We start from the raw sequence: 22,210 nt of genomic DNA on the forward strand, positions 1-22,210 counted from the left end.
TTAAAAGAAAACACAAATATGCACAAAAAAATTGACCCGCGACAACTGAAAACCACAAAAACAAAATTCTATATGGTAATTCTAACTACCAAGCAGAGAATTTATACAAATCTACTTAATGTGGCATAAATTTATAACTAACTTTACTTTATGCAAATATTCAGTACTTTATCCATTATGTTTAAATACATACATTCAGGTAGTAATTGCATTTTGTAGTCCCACAAATTAACCACAGATCGCAGTTTCACGGTGGGAGAAAATAACTAAACATCCTTAAAACGCCTATCTCCACGAGAGAAATAGCAAAATTAAGAAATATCCACTAATATTTTTGATTATGAGAAGAAAAAAAACTACCAAAATTAAATTCAGACTATCTAATGTGGATGACAGAAGAAAAACAATTTAAAAGCTTTCTAAAAAGCAGTGGTTTCATAAAATAAAAGGATTCAAAATTAGAGATATATGAGCAGATTCCTAGTATACAAAATAAAAAATAAGACAGATCATCCAGTGTGGGTGAGGTACTGGGATATATTTCATTAGGACAGACTATTTTTTTAAAAAATCTGTGTCCTTTCCCCAAAAATTAAATCTGAAAACCACTATCGTCTCATTTATAACTAAATTTAAAGTAAATGAATTACATAAATACAAAGGAGTGTCTGTAAATCCATCCTCTTTGTTTTAGCAAAACTGAATATGACCACCTGATGAGTAGGAAAGATCAATTCAGAAACTGCATAGATATTTTGACAGTTTTCATTTCTCAAGGAAAGAAACTACTTGAACCATTTTGTTCTTAAATAAGTCCTTTTCCTTTTCAAGAACTTAAAAAGCTTTAAAGATGTTTCAGTCTCATCTGAAAGGAAGAGACTTTGTTGGTTACTTCCATTTAAGAGATTCAGGTCACTCTCAAATATTAATAGTAAACGTAAATAAAGTATTGACAGTTGTCACTCACTAAGTAGGTCCTCTCTTGAAACTTGGCTCTATAGTCAATAGTCTGGACAGAAGACCAATCAACTGTATATAATACGATCCTTTTATTAAAGAAACAAGGCCATTTTATAAAATTAAATTCCTGAAATTTTTGTATATTCTTTTGACTGACAGTTAAATTTCCAGCCATTTTAGGTGAAGGAAATAGGAATGGATATGTGCCAAGATTTAGCTATACAAATGTTTGAAAACCACTTTTGATCCTTTTTTTTTAAATGAAAATAATCTAAATGTGCATCAGTAGAGCCCTGGTTAAATAAATAATGGAACACACTGGCAGAATATTATACAGCTGTCAAAAACGATGTTGAAGAAGAATAATATATTAAGTGAAAAGTGTGAGTTATAAATCAGGACACAGCAAAATCCTTTGTTAAATAAGGATACATATATTTATATAAATGCTAACCATGGTTCTCTCTACATAGTAGCATTATCGGTGATTTTTAATTCTCTTCTTCACATGTATTTGAGTGTTCTAAATCTCCTAAAACATATATGAATTATAAAATAATTATATATTTATATAATTTAACTATATTTCTGTAATTATAAAAAAAATCCAGAAAAAAAAAATAGTACCTTAGAAATTATTGCAGAAAAAATAGAGTATTTCCAATGTTGAATGGGTTACCCGCAGAAGTTAAAAGAAAACAGGTATTTTTACTGCTTCTCCTGAAAAAGACTAACTCTTAAGAAGGGTAAACTTCTAGAATATGGCTATTTTCAAATAATAAATACAAAAATGTATATTCAAAGTCTAGAAAGTAATTGTGGAGTTTTTTCATATTTTCAATCAATGTGCCTCTTCTCGTTCCACTTAGAAGAGAGAAATGAAGGTCTGAAACCAATGCTTGAGAATCATAAACAATGAGAAAGCTGGTAGCAAAATTCAGATCTTTTAGGTACTCGATTTCTATCAGGATAGTCAACAAATATATTATTAGGTTTCGTTTCTCCTGCTGTAAGCAATATTCATTTTCAATACATAAATGAGGTATTTTTTAAATCCAAGTGTGTTTCCTATCACCAAAGTAGTTTTAAAAAATCTAGTGATAATTCCTCACTAGTAACTAAGCCAACTTTGGTGTTCATGTGAAACTGTATTAAGGTATTTAGTAACCTTCTTCAATAAAGCTCCATAAACACAATTTGAGTTCCACCTACCAGATAACCCACTGAGATTAAAAGATGATTGAATGAACATATTTAATAAGAACATCATACTGGTCTTCACTTATTATCTTAAAACATTTTTTATACTTTTATTTTACTTTCTAATGGGGTTTTCTCCGTGTAAAATAGAACTATGTCTTCTCCCTTTTAGTTATGGCTGGATTATTATTAGCATTACATACTATTTCCAAAGGATAGGCCCTAATATTTGCACAGTGAATATTATATGTAATAAAGTTTAATACCTCCACTAAATCTTGTTCAATATAGAGCTACAATTTAGGATTAGTAGCTTTATTACTTTCTGGCAATAAGTCAAATAACACCATACAGGCATACTGAAAGAATTAAGCCTTCCTCAAACTTAAAGTCATTAACCAAATTAAATAACGGAAAAGTTTAAAACTGTATACATGCTTTTTTAAAAAACATGCTAAGAAGAAAGGAACTGGATTTCTAAATTGACTAAATGCTTCAACTTTAAATCAAAGACAAATTTCAAAAATCAAAATCTACCAAAAGCCATCTAGTAACCAATTTAGTCACCAAATACAAATTGGTGCAAAATACTCTCAAATTATTCAATACCTCTTCCCCCCTCTCAGTTTAACTGCCACCATACATTCAGATACACACATTCTACATATAATATTTAATAATAATACCTATTTAGGGGCTAGATGTTCTCCCACCCCCATATTTCTTATCACCTTACCCCATTCTGTGCCATCCCCTGAACTCCGTGCTTCTCCAGCTCCTTCACCATCTTCAGCAGTGACTAAAAAATCAAACTCTTTAAGTGCTTCTTCAGTATCAGGATCATCAGTTAGGTCAGCAGCTAAACCTTCATTACCTATCTGTAAATGGAACATAAGCCAAGAATTACTTTTATCCTAAATTTTAAAGGGATCCTGTGCTCACAATTACCTTTACATCTGCACTCCCATTTTTAAATCACTTAGATACAAAATTTCAGATTTCCATGTAGTTCACTAATCCCCAGTCATACCTTAGATAAATGGTTCTCAACAGTGCTGTGTGAAGACTGTTGTGAGATGTGATACAAGTAATGTGGTAATAAGAACAGTTAAAATGCTAATTGTCCAGAATAGTTAACTTCTTTAATTATAATAGATTCACAGTTACTCCTACTAAAAACCCATTCACTCACATTCTGACACACTGTGTTGAATTGACCTCACTCACTGAGAATGGTGTATGTAATCCATAACTCATAGGGATATGGCACAGCTAAGAAAGATATTAACTACCGTAAGTCAATAGCTGTTGTAATCTTAGTAGTGCTTCACATCCCAGAACAAAAAAAGTAGAAAAGGATAAAAATCTCTATTCACTCATATTACATGAATATGTTACACATATGAAACGTGGCAGAAAGGTTGAAAGCTGCTTTTACAGACTGGAAGCTTTTGAGAAACACTGACATTTTTTTCCACACGACTGTAACCATCCTAAAGAACCACAACTGAACCTATCCATTTGTTTTTACATACCTGAAAGTCTGTACAATACTATGATAATTCACAAATGCATCATTTCTCTACTTTTGCTCCTACAGCTAACCCACATCACCAGTGAAACAGGTAAAGTTGTTTCTTAGGCTATGAGCAAAAGTAAACTTTTATTAATCCTTACCAAGGAATGAGAATGCTGATACATACATTTACAATCCATAGGTGACTCCCTCACCCAGGAGGGAGTGTCCCCCACTGCAGCTTCAGTTAATTTGTCACTGTTTGCCGCACATGAAGAGGCATACTTCAGCAGTGAATCTTAATTGTGGCACGAGTGGAGAGGGTGTTGCTTTTTTTAAAAAGTTTCAAACCACTGGACTAGTCCTATAAAAACAGATCCTTTCTTGCCATTTAGTGAAGAGAGCAAATAATAATTTCTATGATATGTGAGTAAGTCAGTAAGAACTGACTATACAAAACCTTCAAGCGACATGATAAAAAATGATCAATCACTTCCAATGTAATTTAAGACATCTCGAAAATTTCTATCCTGAATATATGTATATATTTTAGCTAAGAACAGAAAATCAAGTTCCTACTTTGTGTTTATTCATCCGATGTTTGTCCTTTCCTTCTGGGATGCCTTCAATCATGTCATTTTCCTCTTCTTCATCACTGTCATCAGCATTTTCTAAGAAATTGAATGTCTCAAGAACATCACCAGAGGGCCTGTAAGAGGAAAGAAAGATGAATCTAAATATTCCAATGGTTAATTCTAATACTTCTTTCTGGTTCCTATTTTAATACAGTACTTAAAGGTAGTATAGAGATTCAAATAACAACCTACTTATAATGTACTGACTAAATATTTTACCCAAGAAAAAGAATGTTTGAAAGATTACATATTTTCTATAATTAAAGTAAAAGTGATTGTTCTCTACTGTTTAGTGGTTACCAGGGGAAAGGGGATTGGGGGGTCAGCACAAAGGATGAAGGGGTGCACTTATATGGTGGCTGACAAATAATAACGTACAACTGAAATTTCACAAGACTGTAAACTATCATAACCTCAATTAAAAAAAGTGATTGTTCTTTGTTGATTGTCCAAAATATTTTAAGAATTACATCAAAATAAAATCCTATAGTATTAGACACTCAAATGTGCTATTATTTCTCAAAATAAAGCCATCACAAGCAAGCAAATTAAACTTACCATTTCTTATAGCCCTACAACTTCTCTTATAGCTTGACCCAAATGTCTGAGGACTAAAACCAAACTTTAATTTATCAGGCTGCCCAGATTTAAAGTTATGGTAAATGAGATACAGAATATTCCAATTCATTTCACAGATTTTCTTACCTAGAAAATGATACCCTTAATATATTAAAGAAATACTTTCAAGTTTTCCAGAACCACTCTTTTAATAAGTAATACTGATAATCTATTTTTATCTACTTATGAAGTCATTTTCTCAACTATCTCAGTTCCTTCTCTATATACAAAAGAGAGTTTTCAAACAATTGTTTAAATATCTGCCAACAGAGGTAATAACAGAACAGTGGAAATTTCAGCTCACTACAGACTTGAAATGAAAGCCTCTGCTCTTACACTAACTAGCTGCCTGAATTTGGTCAAGTCACTTAAACCTTTTGGCCTCAATTTCTTCACCTGTAAACTGTGGGGGTTGCACTAGATGATGTCAAATGTCCTTACCAATACTAAGAGAACACGGTAACAAAAAGAAGAAGAATCTAAAATCTAGGGTTTTTTTCCTCCCTGATTGGTTCTATTTGTCCAAATTAAGGACATAAGACAATCCAGACTATTTTTTAATAGCACTTTAACATGGTATAGGGTTTTAATAGGTCTACTATACTCTGCCTAATGCAGCACATTGTTTAAGGAACCATATAAAATCTGAATGCAGAAAGAGATGATTTTTCCAAATGCAAATTAGTAAAAACAAACACAAACCTACCACAATCAATAACACACACTTCTCAGCTCAACATTTATATGTCATAATATTTGGGGATAAAATGAAAGGCAAAGAAAATATTTGACAAAATTGGCACACCAATGACAGAAAAACAGAAAACAGTAAATTTAAGATATGACAATTTTGTTTTGAACTTTGATAAATTAAGTACTGTTGTACCCTGCATAGAAACTTCTGTCTCTAAAGTAAGAACTCACCTTTTAGGCTTTTAAAATTGTATTTGATCACACTAATACATGTGCACGGCTTTAAAAGTCAAATAGAGCACAATCCATAAGAGAAAGAAGTGATGAATTATTAGACTTCTCAAAATTAAAAACTTTTGCTCTTTGAAAGACACTGTTAAAAGAATTTAAAGTGAAGCCTACACATTGGGAGAAAATATCTGCAAGTCACATATATAACAAAGGATTTGCATCCAGAATATATAAAGGATATTTAAATCTCAAAATTAGCAAATAAAACAAAAAATGGAGAAATTATTCAACTAGACAATGTATCAAAAGATAGGTGGATGGCACAAAGAGATGCTCAACATCAATAGTCCTTAGGAAAATGAAAATTAAAGCAACCATGGCCCATGAAGGGTCTGAGACTTTATGCTATTTGCATGTTAACATGCTTTCTTTTGAGGTGTTTCTTTTTAGCATTCATGATAATGGCCTTTGTAAGGATCTTTTTAAAATCAATTTTTCCAATCTAGAAACACACATCCTTGGAAATCTATTCCGTAAATCTAGAAAATTTTCTTTTATTCACTACTTTAATAAATCTTTTCAACACCATTTTACCTGTTCTCTCTTTCTGAAACTCCTAGTCGGATGTTGGCCCTCCTGAACTAACCTATAAATTTTCCTGTCTTTTCAGTCCTTTTCCCTTTTTTCTGGGAGAGTCTTTTAACCTTATCTCCAAAGTTTCACATGGAAATTATTTCTATCACACTTTCTAATTTCTATTAGTTCTTTTTAAATCTCTGATTGAACCTTTAAAAATAATATCCTATTTGTTCTGTAGATGTATTATCTTCTCTCAGTCCTCTTAGAAAATTAGAGTTTTGAAAGTCTCTGTTCCCTGTTTTCTCTGAGTTCCTTTTTTTTACTGAAGTACAAATGACATACCATATGCTATTAGTTTTAGGTGCACATCATAGTGATTCAATATTTATCTACATTATGAAATGATCACCATGATTTAAATCTAGTTACCATTTGTCAACATACAAAGTTATTACACTATTACTGACTATATTCCCTATGCTGTACATTACACCCTCATGATTTATTTATTTTATAATTGGAAGTTTGTACCTCTTAATCCCCTTCACCTTTTTTGCCTGCCCTCCCAGCGCTCTCCCTTTGGTAACTACCAGTTTGTTTCCCATATCTATGAACCTGTCCCTGTTTTGTTTGTTCGTTTGCTTTGTTTTTTAGATTCCACATATAAGTAAAATGATACGGTATTTGTCTTTGGCTGTCTGACTTATTTCACTTAGCATAATACCCTCAGTTCCCTCTGTGTTGTCACAAATGGCTAGATTTAATTCTTTTTTATGGTTGAGTAATATTCCTCTGTGTGTGTGTGTGTGTGTGTGTGTGTGTGTGTGTGTGTGTGTGTGTGAGTACCACATCTTCTTTATCCACTCACCTATCGATGGACACTTAGGTTGCTTCCACATCTTGGCTACTGTAAATAATGCTGCAGTGCCCACTTCTGGGTATTTACCCAAAGGAAACAAAAACACTAATTCAAAGAGGTATATGGACCCTTCTGAGTTCTGGTTTTTGTGTGGTTCCTTTGGTCTCCAATTTCCATATTAAAGTCTTTCCTATTAGGTGTTCACATTTAAGAGTGAGGCACCAAAAAGCTAACTGGATATATTGTGTACAAGGGTGAGGATGGCAAGCAGCTGGCTTCACTTTTGCATGACAGGACAGAGGCCCAGTCATCTGACTGGCAGATCCCAATTGTCGGTATCTATTAATGTGATCAATTTCAATATCCTGCCTGGAGGGGATATAAGACCAGCTGCCAACATACCAGAAGCCAAACAGCAGAAGAAAACAGAAGATCTCCCTGCTCAGCTGGAGAAAATGCTCGGGGTGGCACACAAATTTGGCGAGATTCCAAACAAAGTAAAAAGAGAAAGGGAGCAACTACTGGAGGTTCACAGGTAAATCAGACCAATTACTAAAGAATCTTCTCAGTTATAAGATCCAAGAGAACTCTACCCAAATAATTCTTCATAAAGTGGATGCTCTGTGATACGAAGCACCCGCAACACCTCGCTACAATAAACAAAGAAAAACAGTGACATTGACTCAGCAGAATCTAGTAAACATTACTCTTGGTGGGGTCACATTTTAACTGGATACACAATATTCCATCATAGTTAACACTTATTTTGTGCCAAGCTTTGTTCTAAATGCTTTACATTAATTCATTTCTTCTTCATATCTAACCTATCATCATCATTTTACAAATGAGAAAATTGAAGCACAGGAAGGTACAGTATTGTCCCAAAGTCACAGTTAGTAAGTGTCGAAGTCAGGATTCAAACCCAGTCAGTCTGTCTTCAGAATTCACATTCTAAACCATTAGGCATAATACATATTATGATCTAAAATTTACCATTCCTCTACTATTGAACATTAAGACTGCTTCTAATTTTTTACTATTATAAATAAGAATGTGATAAACATCTTTTAGCTGAAATCTCCATCAATATGTTAGATCATTTTCTTACTTCTAGGGGTTTTCAAAGGTCCTGATAATAGATGAACCACACAGCATCTACATTAGTGCAGACTCAGAATATTTAAGTAACTCAAGAAGGAAATCAGAGGCCGGCCCTGTGGCCGAGTGGTTGGCCCAGGGTTTCGCCAGTTCATATCCTTGGCGCAGACCTAGCCCTGCTCATCAGGCCATGCCGAGGCAGCATCCCATATGCCACAACTAGAAGGATCCACAACTAAAATATACAACTATGTACTGGGGGGTTTTGGGGAGAAGGAAAAAGAAAAAAGAAGAAGGAAATCAGTTTTAATTAAAAACAACTATTAACTAAATACCTGTGGGTGGATGAACAGATAAAGAAAATGTGGTATACACCTACAATAGAATATTATTCAGCCATAAACAAGGAAACCTTATCATATGCTACAACATTGATGAACCTTCAGGACGTTATGCTAAGCGAAATAAGACAGTTGCAGAAGGAAAAATACTGCATGATTCCACTTATATGAGGTATTTAAAGTAGCCACCCACAGAAACAGCATGTCAAATGGTGGTTACCAGGGGCTGCAGGAAGGAGAAAACAGGACATTGCTATTCAGTAGTACAGTAGTTTCAGTCATGCAAGATGAAAAAGTTCCAGAGGTGTGCTCTACAACATTGTGCTTATAGTTAACAATACTGCACTACACACTTAAAATTATTTGTTAAGAGGGTAGATCTCATGGTTTTTACCACAATGGAAAAAAAACCTATTAAAGTCTTAACCTTGCAAAGGCAAGAAGCTTTAGAAAAAGAAGATACAGTCTGTTGTGGATCTTTAATTCAGATTTAGGAATGGTACAGGAAACTCTATTACACTAAAGTATCTATAAATTCTATGAACTACTTAACCTGATTAGCTGACAAGTTTAGTTAAAAATGCATGATAATACTTTGGCTTTTTCTCTCATGCTACAGAAACTCTATGCTTCCTGAAATCCAGAGTAAAGAAAGTAACGGCTCTATTAGATGTCAAATTGTTTTTATTAAAGAGATCTTATTTCTCAGAAATAAAAAACTTAAACCAAAGGCCTATGTTAACTTAAAAGTTATAAATCATGTTTTAAATAATTGCATAATGTCATAAAATATATCTAAGGTATAAAATAATGCGAGTTTATAAATTTTATACATTATTAATTTCTTAAGCTCTTAAATGAACTCATTTGGTTTTTTCCCATTCTCTTTTCCTTTGTCCTTCCAATCCGTGTTCTTCAAAATAATATCTAGTGGTTAAAAAATGAAAAAAGTTCCACTCGCTTGACTCCTTGCATTTATCAAGTCTGTATTAATCAAAAGTATTTCTGGTAGACAAAAAGAAGTGTTGACGAGGATGGTGAGATATCAAAATCCTTATGAACTTCTGGTAGGAATGTAAAATAGTTCAGCTACTTTGGAAGTTCTTCAAAAAAGAGAACAGAGTTACCATGTGACTCAGCAATTCCACTCCTAAGTATATACTCAAGAGAATTGAAAACGGATGCTCACACTTGTACACCAACCTTCACAGGAGCATTATTCATTATTCTAAAAGGTGGAACCAACCCACACACCCAAAAACTGAAAAGAATGGATAAACAAAATTTGGTATACCCATGAACAGAATATTATTTGGCAAAAAGGAATGAATTACTGACACATGCTACAACATGGATAAACCTTAAAAATATTATGCTAAGTCAAAGAAGTCACTAATAAAATAATCATTTCTATAGAGACAGATCAGTGGTTGCCTAGGGTTGGGGGAGTGGGAGGAAGTTAGGGAAGAATGGGGAGTGGCAGCCAATGAATACAGGGATTCTTTTCAGGGTGATGACGATTTTCAAAACTTAGACTGTAGTGATTGTGTGAACATCCTAAAAACCGTTATACATTAATGAGTGAAATTTATGGTATGTGAACTGTATCTCAATAAACACACTAAATAAAAAAAGTATATCTGGTAGCTTTCTGAGCCCAAACATAACACAAAACTCTGTTTCTTTCCTACAAGAGTCTAAATAATCACTGCTATTCTACTTATAGAGGAGTAGTATAATTTATTGAAAATATTCTAGCAAAAATTTAAAAATCAGGATGTTAAAGTACTTCTAAAAACTACATGAAATCACCCTAAAATTCTAAATTTGCACCTATTTTAGAATTACAGCCACTCTCAAAACTTTAGATAAATTTTAAAAGTACCTAAATAGAAAATTTATTTGCCCATGGTACCATTTAGGGGGGAAAAAGTCTTTAAATCTAAACTCTACCTGCTTTAAAAACTGTTAACAGTAGTAATAAAACTGAAGAAATGCATAATACTCTTATATAAACATTGTTAACCTACAAGTATAAATCATACCTTTTGATTTCTTGTCCTTTTTGCTTAGGAGATTCACCTCCATTCAGGATCTGTTCCAAATTCTTTGCTTCTACTGATCCGTTTGGTTCTGAATTGGATAGTCCAAGCAATGACCTTACCCGCTGAGACCGTACATCTAATATAGTATCTGTGTAACCTACTTCCTGAAGATATCTATAAGAGAAAATTAAAAATATTAAATCCCACATATTGCTAACATCTGCAAACTTGTTACTCAAAATCATATCAAAGGATTTTAGAAACAGCCATAATTCTATAAAATATAATCTTTCTTTGCCTAAACAACTTTCTTCTCTATAGACTAGTTCCAGTTCTAAGAGAATAAGGCCAATTACAAACCAAAATTTAATTAAGAAAGCATACACACAGTATGGCTAACACTAATTAAGGGCCAGTTATGTTGAAACATAAAAGCCCTAGAGCCTTAAAAAGCTTTTAAGAGTTGATGACATATATTATTTTAAAACAAAAACAAAAACAAGTCTGGAAAGTGGATAAAGAATGAGTAGAACTAAACACCAGAATGGTGACATGCTAAGTTTAAACCGGGTTCTTAGGGAGAGGTTGATGGACAGGTTAGTTCTCCTCCTAGGATCTAAGATCTCACGGCATTCCTACAGTCCCGTGGTCTTCAAATTTCCTGTTTATCTAAACCAGGGTACTTAATCTAGGATCCAGGAGGAGACTGGAGAAGAAGAAAGGGACTGGATTATGACATAAATAGAGATAATGGGTCATGTAAGGCTTTGAGTGACAAATTAAAGAATTTCTTCCTAATGTATTTAATAGGCTAAGGAAAGATGCAAAAATGGAGCCTATATATTGCTGGCAAACGAAGAAAAGATTTTTAGATGAAAGCTAAAGACCGGGAGACTGTTAGGACACTAACACAGCAAGAAGTAAAACTGAAGAGGTGGTAAATAAATGTGGAGAAAATAAGCAAGACATAATCTTAGTGACTTGGTGCACAAACAAACATGGCAGTAGAATGAAAGAAGATGTAAGAATTTTGGGAATTTTTCATGTTTCTAGCTTGGATGGCAGAATGGTGGTTCTATTCAATGAAACGAAGAATAAAGGTTTAGAAATTAGTTTATAGGACACCTATCAGATAATCACGTAGAGTCTAGTGAAGACAATGTTTATTCAGCACAATGCTAAGAAAGGCTCAGGAGAGAGTGGACTGGGTATATAGATTTTGGAGTCATTACTGTTTGGTGGTATTTGAGGCCATGGATTTAAATGAAGTTATCCAGAGAAAGAGAACCTAAGTAAGAACAGAAAGGCTGGGGACACAAACACCTAAATGGCTAGAAGAACAAAAGATACTCAAAGGGAAATTTTTAAAAAGTACTTGAGAAATTAGGGGCAAAAATGATAGCACAGAGTGGTATCATGGAAGTAAGGAAAAAAAGGAGTTTCAAAAAGGAATGGATAGTTAATTTCAAATGTTTCCAAAAGACCAAATATGAAAAAAAAGGTCTGTTAAATATGTTTTTTGATAGTAGCTTCAGTGGAACGTCAAAATGGAAAATAGACTCGATAGTTTGAATAAAGGAGACTATGGAGATAAACTACTCTTCGAGAAAGGTCGGAAGAGACAGAATATAAATCCAGGTAATGGGATTAGGCATTTATGAGAGAAATACCGTGCACCTGACTTCTCCATAGCTGTCGTACTAAAAAATGCAATCCTCGTTTGAGGGGAACAATTCCCACCACACTCTAACTACGTGGTCTGAACGAGCAGCCAAGATCTTACACAACCCAGGTAAAAATAACTAACTCATGGGCAGTTACTTGATCAAGTCAAGACAATTCTAATCTTCAGAAATTATTCTGACTAAAATAAGCGGTCCCCTGCCATCTGGAGAAAAGTGGTTTTCAGCAGAAAAGAATAAAATGGATACACAGAGGAGCAGAGAACGAGAGAATAAGAACATATCCTAAGTGTTTCCAGTCTCTGAGAAGTTCTCAGCGCTACTCCAGCTCTTGTCTTCCTGACACTTGGTTATTCAGTACTTCCCTCAATTCTACTAGCTACTCCAGCATTCTTCCAAACAAATCTGTTCTTACTCAAACTGGTTTGAGTTTTAGTCACTAAGAGTTCAGATGGATAAATACCTCCTTGAATGGAACATTAGAAACTGAGGTGATGAATCTGTGGTTTAAACACATTTACAGAAAAGAAAGTAAAAAGAGAGTTCTCACCTGACAGCCTTCATAATTTCAGTGAAGTAGAACCTGAGGTGTTCTAATGAGAGTAAAGGAGAATGGACTGAGTTTCGGTGGGTTTAGAATATCCACTGAGGACAATGGGAGCAGGAGGTGACCAAGGTTATGGAGAAAGGCTCTCTGCAATGTTCAGACAGAAAACCATACATACGTAATGGTATACACATGATTTTTTTTCTCTAAGAATTAATTAGAAGCAGAAGCAACAGATAATCAAGATTAAACTAGGGCTGGGATATTGCAGGTATATATGGTAAAATGACTAGTGGGAGAGGAATAACAAGTGGGCAGCAAGAAAGCTAAGAGCATTAGCAAAAGGGTCTAAGCTGGATCTAGGGAAGTAAAAAAACAACAAAAAACCCAACAACAACAACAAAAAACAAAATAAAACCAACCATAGGTAGAGGAGCTAAGGAGGAAAATGTAGTAGTCAAGGATCTAAAAGATCAAGGTATGGTCAGAGAGCAAATAACGTGGGAATTGAAGTGGAAGAAGTAGAACATAAGACAACTGTCAGACCATGGAATATTGCAAAGGTAGGGTAGTTCTAGGTAATAACAAGGTCAAGGGTCTGATCACACTTGACTAGCTTACTGTAGTGAAGGCATAGATGTGAGTTGAGAAGGTTGCATAATGTAAACTACCCAAAATAGTAGTACGCAAGTACCAAAAATTTTCAAAATATAAGAGAAGAACAAATAGATAAAAGCCACACAAACATTTCTAATATAGCAAAGAACTCGAACATCAAAAAGGTTCCTCAAAAAGTCAAGTAACAGTAGGATTTGGCAAGCCACTTCTGAAAGTTTCAGATAATCAGCTAAATTCCTTCTCTAAACCAGTCACACTCCCACTTAAAACCAAATATGTGAATTTTGCAGTGATGGGAATGGAGTGTCTACAAGCATGAACTCCACATTTTTTGTTCTGGTCTTCAAGTCATCCAGTCTTTAAGACATTCAACCCCACAAATAAGAAAACAACATCATCCTGAGGAATGTTCAGAGAAACATTCAGAAAAAACAAACTTTGAAAAGATCCAAGAGTCTAACAAAGCAAAAAAGAAGCAATGTGGAAACTATATATATTGTTCCATTATCATTAAATAATTTTTCATTTGCAAAGTGACTGAATACAACCACTTTCATATCTAGATCCTTCAAGAAAGCTGAAAATGAACCATTACTCACTGTCGTAAGAGCTGTCTGCCTTGCTTCCACGTTAACTGGCTATTCTGAGGTGCTGTGGGAGCCTCTGTGTCTTTGGTTTCTTCTAAAAATTAGCAACGACGACAAAAAAACAAGGTAAGTTTCATACACATTATTTCAACTCCTGAAAATATCGTTAAAGTTCTCTTAGGGAAAAATTTCCACAAAAATATGCCCTAAATATTTTATAAAGGACAGAAAAATATTAACATTTATTGAGTATTAACAGCGGGTCATTCATTTTAAATGTGTTTATCCCAATAACCGAAACACTTAGGTACTACCCTCCTTGTCTCAAAATTGGCAAAAACCTAAGTGTACATTAACTTATTACTACCAGGAATTCAATAATCAAAAGCCCAGACTTTTAAATAAAATGTTACTAAAATTAATTTTTTTAACTACCAAAATTCTGCTGAGTTGAATGCTTTTGAAATTAAAAAGCTATATTTAATATTTACATAAGCTATTCAAAATCAATACTGTTAAGAAATTAGGTACATATAAAACTATTGAAGTTTTATACTATATTTATATTATTACTAATTTTGAGTCTGTATCAGTAGACTCTAAGTCTATATCACAAGATTTTATATAGTCAATTTCATTTTTAGAACTAAAAGTTAAACCAGAAAATAGTTTTTACTATAGGTAAAAAATCGTATTTTATTTTCAGGTAATAAAGTGGATGAATTAAAAAAGAGTTTAATAAATAGTATAATTTCAGGCCAGTTAAGCTCTCAAGTATCCCTAGCGTGAAATTTAAAACTATTTATTGACACTAATGATATCACAGAAATATCTTCCCATAAATTTAAATGGGAATTTATAAGCCATAGAAGATCAGCTCTCACAGTGAATATTGAGAACTCTTAAAATGGCTCACAGTTGTTAGACTCCTGTACTCCTCAGAGTCATGTGAACAAATATTTATTGGTAGCAATTCAAATATTCTCTGCAGGCATTACTTCTCTATCCCTAACAAGCCCATTATTAGTATCTTCTATTCTTCCCCTGAACATAGGAATTTCTACGATTTCTAGAAATAATTATTTCATTCTAATAGTTCCCCTATTTTTCTATTTATACCATTTTGTTTCTTTTTTAATCACATATAACACAAAATCATGGGGAAAAAACACATTAAAAAAAAAGAAGAAATACAATGGCCCAAAATCCTATCACCAAGAGTGTTCATACTTGAGATTTTATCATTCCATATTTTCCACCTGAAAATACATACATAAGCTTCTCGCTCCTTAAAAAAAAAAAAGGGCCAATGTGAGTAGCGCACTGTAAGTAGCCTCTGTCACAATGTATCTTGAACATTCTCTATGCCAACAAATATAGATTAACATCATATAAAATGATTACATAATATTCCATATAAAGTGTGTGTGTGTATATTTATATACCCATTTAATTTAATCAGTTCCCTAATGTTGAAATTAGCTTCCATTTTTCACCCTTATAAATAATGCTAAGGATACCCTTCAAGTACATCAGAAGCATACACTCAATGAATTTTTGAAGACACCCATGTAACCAGTACCTAAATGAAGAAACAAAACACCATCAGCACCCCAAAAGCTTTCCTTGTGTCCTTTTCTAGTCACTAGATACTCCTAAGAAGAGTATCAACATTATCCTGACTGCTAAAAACTACACTAATTTTTGAATTGGATATATATAAAATCGCTCATATTAATTTTCAATTTTATGTGACCCATCCATGTTGTCAGGTTCAGTTATACAGTTTGTTCACTTTTGTTGCTAAATAGCATTCCATTATGCTAAAATACCACAAAATAGCCATTCTAATGTTGAAAGATGTTTGAGTTCCTTCTAGTTTTTTACTATTAAAAATAATGATATTATGAACATTCTTACACTAGCCTTAGGAAGAACAGAAGTATGGATTTTAAGGAGTGGATTATTGGGCCATAGGGTATGCATCCTCTGTTCCCTTTAATAATACTGACAAATAACTGTCAGAGTAGTTCTACCAATTTACAATCCCACCACCAGTAGGTCTACAAGTTCTGATTGTTCCATATCCTCATCAACATTTGACTTTTTCCCTTTGGGATTTTAGACATTCTGATATGTGTCTATTTGCACTGGCGGGTTTAAGCTGTATTTCCTCAATAACTAACAAAATTGAACATTATTTCATATGTTTACTAGCCACTGGATATCCTTTTTTATGAGGTGCCTTTTCTAGTCTTTGCCCATTTTCCCACTGTTACAGTGTTTTTCCTAAATGTAGGGAAAAAGGAGCTCTTTACATATTTGGATACAATCCCTTTTATAGGGTTAGGTCTAGGATATATATATATATTGGTATTACTGAGACAGGGTGTAAAACACATGCGTATCTCGTACTTCTTTCAAATCAACTATTTTACACATTTTCTCTTTTTTACATTTTGATTTGTTTGGGATATATAAAAGGCAAGACTGATTCATTTAATGTTTACCTCTATCTATACTCTGATGAATAATTTTATCCCATTTTGTTTGGATGGGCTGTTTTTGCCCATCCCTTTGTTTGTTTTCCACTAAACATCCTGAATAGTTTTTCTAACTCCATGAAAACAATTTACTTTGTTATTATTGTTATCTCCTATAAATAAAATACTTGGATGTTATTTTATTCCTCAATTTGAGTTTATACAGACAAAAACAGACTTGTTTTACCTTACTTCAGTTGTAGATAGGAGAGACTGATCTGCGAACAAATCTGCTAAGTTTGCTTTATACAAACTATTGCATTGAGACCAGGTAGCCAATCCCAACTCTGGCTCCAGGGACAATGTGGCTGCACTAGCCTCCTTCCTCACATTTACGCAGACCAAGTTAGCGCAACAGCCCTCAAGTTCTAGAAAGTGACTGCTTATTTTCTGAATAGTCTAGCCACATGAGAAAGAAAATGAGTCAGAGAAAAGCTCTGAATCCATCGGGTTTTCTCTTATGGTGAAGCCACTGTACTCTCTCTAACTGCAATGGGACTACTGTGGGAAACATGTATAGACCTTCCACTTTTTTTATCATTTATTGTTGGTCTTCCAAGGAGAAGACCATGATATTGTTCCCTAGCATCAGAGTGAAGCTTCATAGCCACTGAAAAGCCAGATAAGGAAACCCATGCCACTTCTATCTTGGTCTCTTAATTTTATATATATAACCACAATTGGAAGGTAGAAAAAAATGGTTATGCTGCTAAAACTGGTAAGTGGAGAAGACCAAAAAATAAAACAACTGCAAGCTGTGTGTATGGACTATTTCTGCTAAGTTCTAAGTACTTAATATTAAACCAATTAACTAACTTTTTAAAATGTACTGTTAACACCTAACTAAAAAAAATACATACATAAGTTTTATTTTCCCTACTGTATATGCTCTGACTTTATTAGGTATAGAAACAACTATAGGAGGAGAAGAAAAACTGAATATCCAAATAAAGACACATTTTTTTCTTGTCTTAGTAACCAACATCCAAGAACACAATTCAATTAGCACCATCATAATGTGTATATAAACGTGTTCTAAATATACCTGAGAAATAAGAAACTGCTAGTAATATTCTCAAATATTGTATAATATAAATCAAATGTTCCTTACTTACTAGACTTTTAGACTACTCCAAGTGTAATCACAATCCTTTCCTATAACTAGCCCTATCCTTCCTTGCATAATTATTCATCAGATACCACTTTCACACTCACTGCTTAGTAAAGAGCAAGGGCAACTGGAGAAAATTTTTTCCTTCTCTTATTCTTATTTGGCTGTCTCTATAGTTTCCAAATTCAATCAAATCTCCAATGTCTTGAGACCTAAACTAAGTTAATCACAGCTTCTCCAGACAAAAAGAACTTTTTAATAATGAAAAATTAAGCTTATATAGGATGAGACAAGGATTGCCTACAAGGCTTAACGTTCCACCTCTAATTACGACCAAAAATGGACCCACAGTTTTACAAAAGGTTTCAATACAAGGAAAATACAACAAATAACCTCAGAATTGAGATGTAGATGAAATGATTTACTTTCATTCATTTACTATTTTCCCCAAAATTCTAGAAAGTATTACACTAATCAACCACCTGACTAACCAACACTATCAAAGCGAAATGGGAGAAAAGAGAACATGTCTGTTACATAAAAATGAGCTTAAGGCAATTTTTCTTGAATTGGGGGGAAAAAAATGGTTAACAGAAGAGTTTACCTGATTCAAAGGTTGGCATTTTCAAATCACCTTGGTTCAGTTCTGTGCCATATTTTAATTTGTGATATTTTGCCCTGAAAATTTAATAAAATTGTTGAAAGAAAAAAAATTATTTTCCTTTTCTACACAGTTAAGTAACTACTAGCATATACTTCTCCAATAACCCATAAAATACAACATATGCCTGTTTCTTTAAACTTTACTTGCAAAAGAAGTTGGAGGGAAAAATGTACTACAGTAAAAGAGAAAAAAAGGTAAATTATCCAGCTAACATATAACCCAACTAACATATACACCCAAGTAAAAAACAGATAATTTTTTTCCTGAACTTTAAAAAAATTCCAGATCTAAGTTATATACTTATATATATATATAGTTATATATAATAGATATTAAATAGTATCTATAATAAAAGATACTATTTCATCTTAAAGATTTTGATCTTTTTGTCTTTTCTCATATAGGAATCAAATGAAAATATCATCTTGTATTTTGGGCAAGGTTTTATCATCTTTCAAAGAGCTTTGAAACGCATTCTACAATGGCCTAAGAGAATATCTACTGTATGTAGAGACATACATAGAAGAGTATATGTATCTACTGTGTGTAGAGACATACATAGAAGAGTATATGTATCTACTGTGTGTACAGACATACACAGAAGAGCATATGTATGATATAAAGGTGTATTATTTTATTCATGTATGAAAATGAGGCACACATACCTTTCTTGTTTTAATGCATACTCTAACATCTTTATTCTTCTTACTAAATCCTTCTTCAAGTTTTCTTGACCTTTTCTTTCTCCTTGCAAAAATGCTATGCGGGCCTAAAAATATAAAAGATTCATTTATTTTCATTCTTTTCTTAACTATACATAGGTAACTGAAAACAGGAAAACAATAAACACAAACTTCTGCACTTTGACTCATGACAGCAAGATTTAAAATTCAAAAAAGTAGTCAACAAACTTTCTCTGCTAGATAACAAAATCACTTTAAAAATAAAGATAACAGGGGCCGGCCCAGTGGCATAGTGGGTAAGTTCATGCCCTCAGCTTAGGCGACCTGAGGTTCGCAAGTTTGGATCCCAGGTGTAGACCTGCATGCTGCTCATCAAGCCATGCTGTGGCCGCGTCCCACATACAAACTAGAGGGAGATTTGGCACAGATGTTAGCTTAGAGACAATCCTCCTCACCAAAAAAAATTTTTTTAAAAAACCCTATAAATTAGCTATTTGCTTATAATTCTTAAGGTCTCTAATATTAATTCATTTTACATAATCTTGAAAGGATATTTTGTATGTAAAAATTGCACCTAATTCCTAACATATGAGTCACAAAGAACTAAAAAGTAATATTATATTGACAAGTAGATAAATATTTTTCCCAAAACGAGATACAGGTTGTTTAAAAAAAACAGTAATATTACCTCAAAAGCATTCTTTTCATGAAATACTTAAAAATTTATAATCTTTTCCAACCTACCCACCCCAATCCAAATTGTTTCAATTCTTGAAACAGTAATACCAGAGTAATGCAAATTGTTTAAGTTAAGCCACCATATGTTCAATGACCTCATTACTTTCTGCTGTCATTTTTCTACTGTGGGAGCAATTTTTTAATTTTTAATTGCCTTATTTCCTGAGAGAGGCGATTCTCCATCTTTTTCTTTTTCTGGCTCTTTCCAGCATGTCAGCCTTCTTTATCTACACCACATTAAAGAATAATGTTTAAAGAGATTGGACTCCGTATGAGGACATTTGCCATTAAGCACACATTTACAATAAAATAACTTTCACATGGGGGAGAACACTCTTGCTAGATGACTCAGTTGTATTTGTTCATTAAGAGAAAGTAACCTACTTGGTAGACTACATAATGATTAAAAATTTTTTTATTTTTAAAAATTTCAGTGAACATGGAATTATAACAAATGAACTCAGCTAGAACATTTAACCCATTAAGTTAGGATGTGTTCATTTCTATAATAGAAATACACTAGCCAACAGACCAGCTAAATCAAATTAATTAATAAGAGCACATAAGTAATAAATGCCCACTGTCATTAAAACAAGTTCTTCTCTATTGTCCTTAGAAAAAAGAATCATAACACCTGAGAAATTATCAACAACTAGTTACATAACACTTCTAAATACAAGTTTCAAAACAGAAGTAAAGGTCTAGGAGGAATGGTAAAGATTCAGAACCTAATAGTTTAAGATCTTAAAGAGAAAAGTAGCACTTACGAGTCTCAAACTATAGAACAAAGGTAAAATATGTCAATTTTATTATACAGCTTCAAGAATTCTGATTGAGTTTTCTCCTATATTGACTGTTTTTTTTTTTAAAGAACCATGAATCGAATACTAGTGAACCAGTATGTGACTCCAATTTCCAGATCTCATAAACATTCTACAATGAGCAGTGGAAAAAGATGATAGAAAATCACTTTATTCCGCTTAAGAAGCAGTAACTGGTGATTTTCTGATTGACAGAGGCATTGCAAACTAAGCAAAAGTCATAACGTCCTCTACAGGATTTTTTAAAAAGGACTACAAATTGGAAATGCTTCCAATTAGAATCTTAGAATGTTGTGAGAATTCGTTTTCACTTCTTTCTTTGGCATTTTCGTGTTAAAAACCATCCATACTTAGAGATTCTAGTTAACTAAACAAACACAAACCACACAAAAAAACCAAGAAACCCAAAGGAGCATCTGAACGTGAGCTAAAGAGAGGTAATTCACAAAGACACACGATAAGGAAAAGGTGAGAATTCATTAAAACCAAACGTTTAAAAGGACATGGCCTAACCAAATATTGAGAAGTGGGTAAAAAGCAGATGACAGATACCTCTTGAATACTGGAACTGACCTTATGACCTTGTATCACCAAGCACCTAGACGGATACTTTGACTGAAAAGGTAAAGGTTATGTGTGATGGTGGTAATAAAGACCAATTAAATAATAGATCTGGCATTTAGTAAAGGATCACTGACAATGGACTTTTCAGCTACTCTTATAGGTCATAATGCACCATTAATAGCACTATCTCTGTAAATAAACACTTTAAAAAGTAACCAGAAAAGGCATATTGACAATGGTATCAAAAAACAAAAGTACCTAGGAATATACGAAACAAAGATGTGCAGGATCTCCGCACAGAAAATTTAAAATTTGAACTGAGACATAAAAGATAAAACTAAACGGACTAGCAGACTCACTACAGAAAAACAACAGTTTTCACAGAAACTGACCAAGACAGTTAGTGTAATTCCAATCGAATTCCCAGTCTGTGTGTCTAGAACCTGACAAGCTGGTTCTAAAATTTACAAAGAAATTCAAATTCCTGAGAACAGGCAAGACAAGCATGAAGGATGAGGTGGCAGAACCTGCTCCACCAGACATTACGAGGTATTATAAAGCTAGAGAAATTAAGACAGGGATTGGCGCTGGGATGCGCAAACAGATCAAAGAAACAGAAGGCCCACAAACAAACCAGGGCACAGAAGGGTCACACAATTTATGAAAGGCAGAAGTTCAGAACACTGAGGAAAGAATGGTCACTTCAAAAATAGTGCTTAGCAAAAAGGGTAAATACATGGGGGGAAAAATGAAACAACTTCTGTCTGATACATTACATACATCAGTTCCAGGAGGATTATAAATCTAAATGTGAAAGTAGAACGATAATGCTTTTAGAATATAATAAATATCTTCATAATCTCAGAATTCTTACACA

General features: G+C 33.4%; 1 protein-coding gene across 2 annotated transcripts in view; it reads right to left on the reverse strand.

The window, feature by feature from the left end:
- The window catches only part of STRN3 (striatin 3), a 93,797-nt gene that overhangs the window by 30,577 nt on the left and 41,010 nt on the right, over nucleotides 1-22,210 (reverse strand). For both annotated transcript variants that reach the window (XM_014857392.3, XM_014857386.3), the window contains exons 2-7: nucleotides 19,193-19,296; nucleotides 18,468-18,541; nucleotides 14,222-14,303; nucleotides 10,776-10,949; nucleotides 4,256-4,385; nucleotides 2,897-3,038 (exon numbers count right to left, since the gene is read on the reverse strand). In XM_014857392.3, coding sequence (XP_014712878.1) covers nucleotides 2,897-3,038; nucleotides 4,256-4,385; nucleotides 10,776-10,949; nucleotides 14,222-14,303; nucleotides 18,468-18,541; nucleotides 19,193-19,296 — 706 coding nt within the window. The remainder of the gene's footprint in view (nucleotides 1-2,896; nucleotides 3,039-4,255; nucleotides 4,386-10,775; nucleotides 10,950-14,221; nucleotides 14,304-18,467; nucleotides 18,542-19,192; nucleotides 19,297-22,210) is intronic.

Source organism: Equus asinus, chromosome 2 (genome assembly GCF_041296235.1).
Source record: "Equus asinus isolate D_3611 breed Donkey chromosome 2, EquAss-T2T_v2, whole genome shotgun sequence".
Classification (NCBI taxonomy): domain Eukaryota; kingdom Metazoa; phylum Chordata; class Mammalia; order Perissodactyla; family Equidae; genus Equus; species Equus asinus.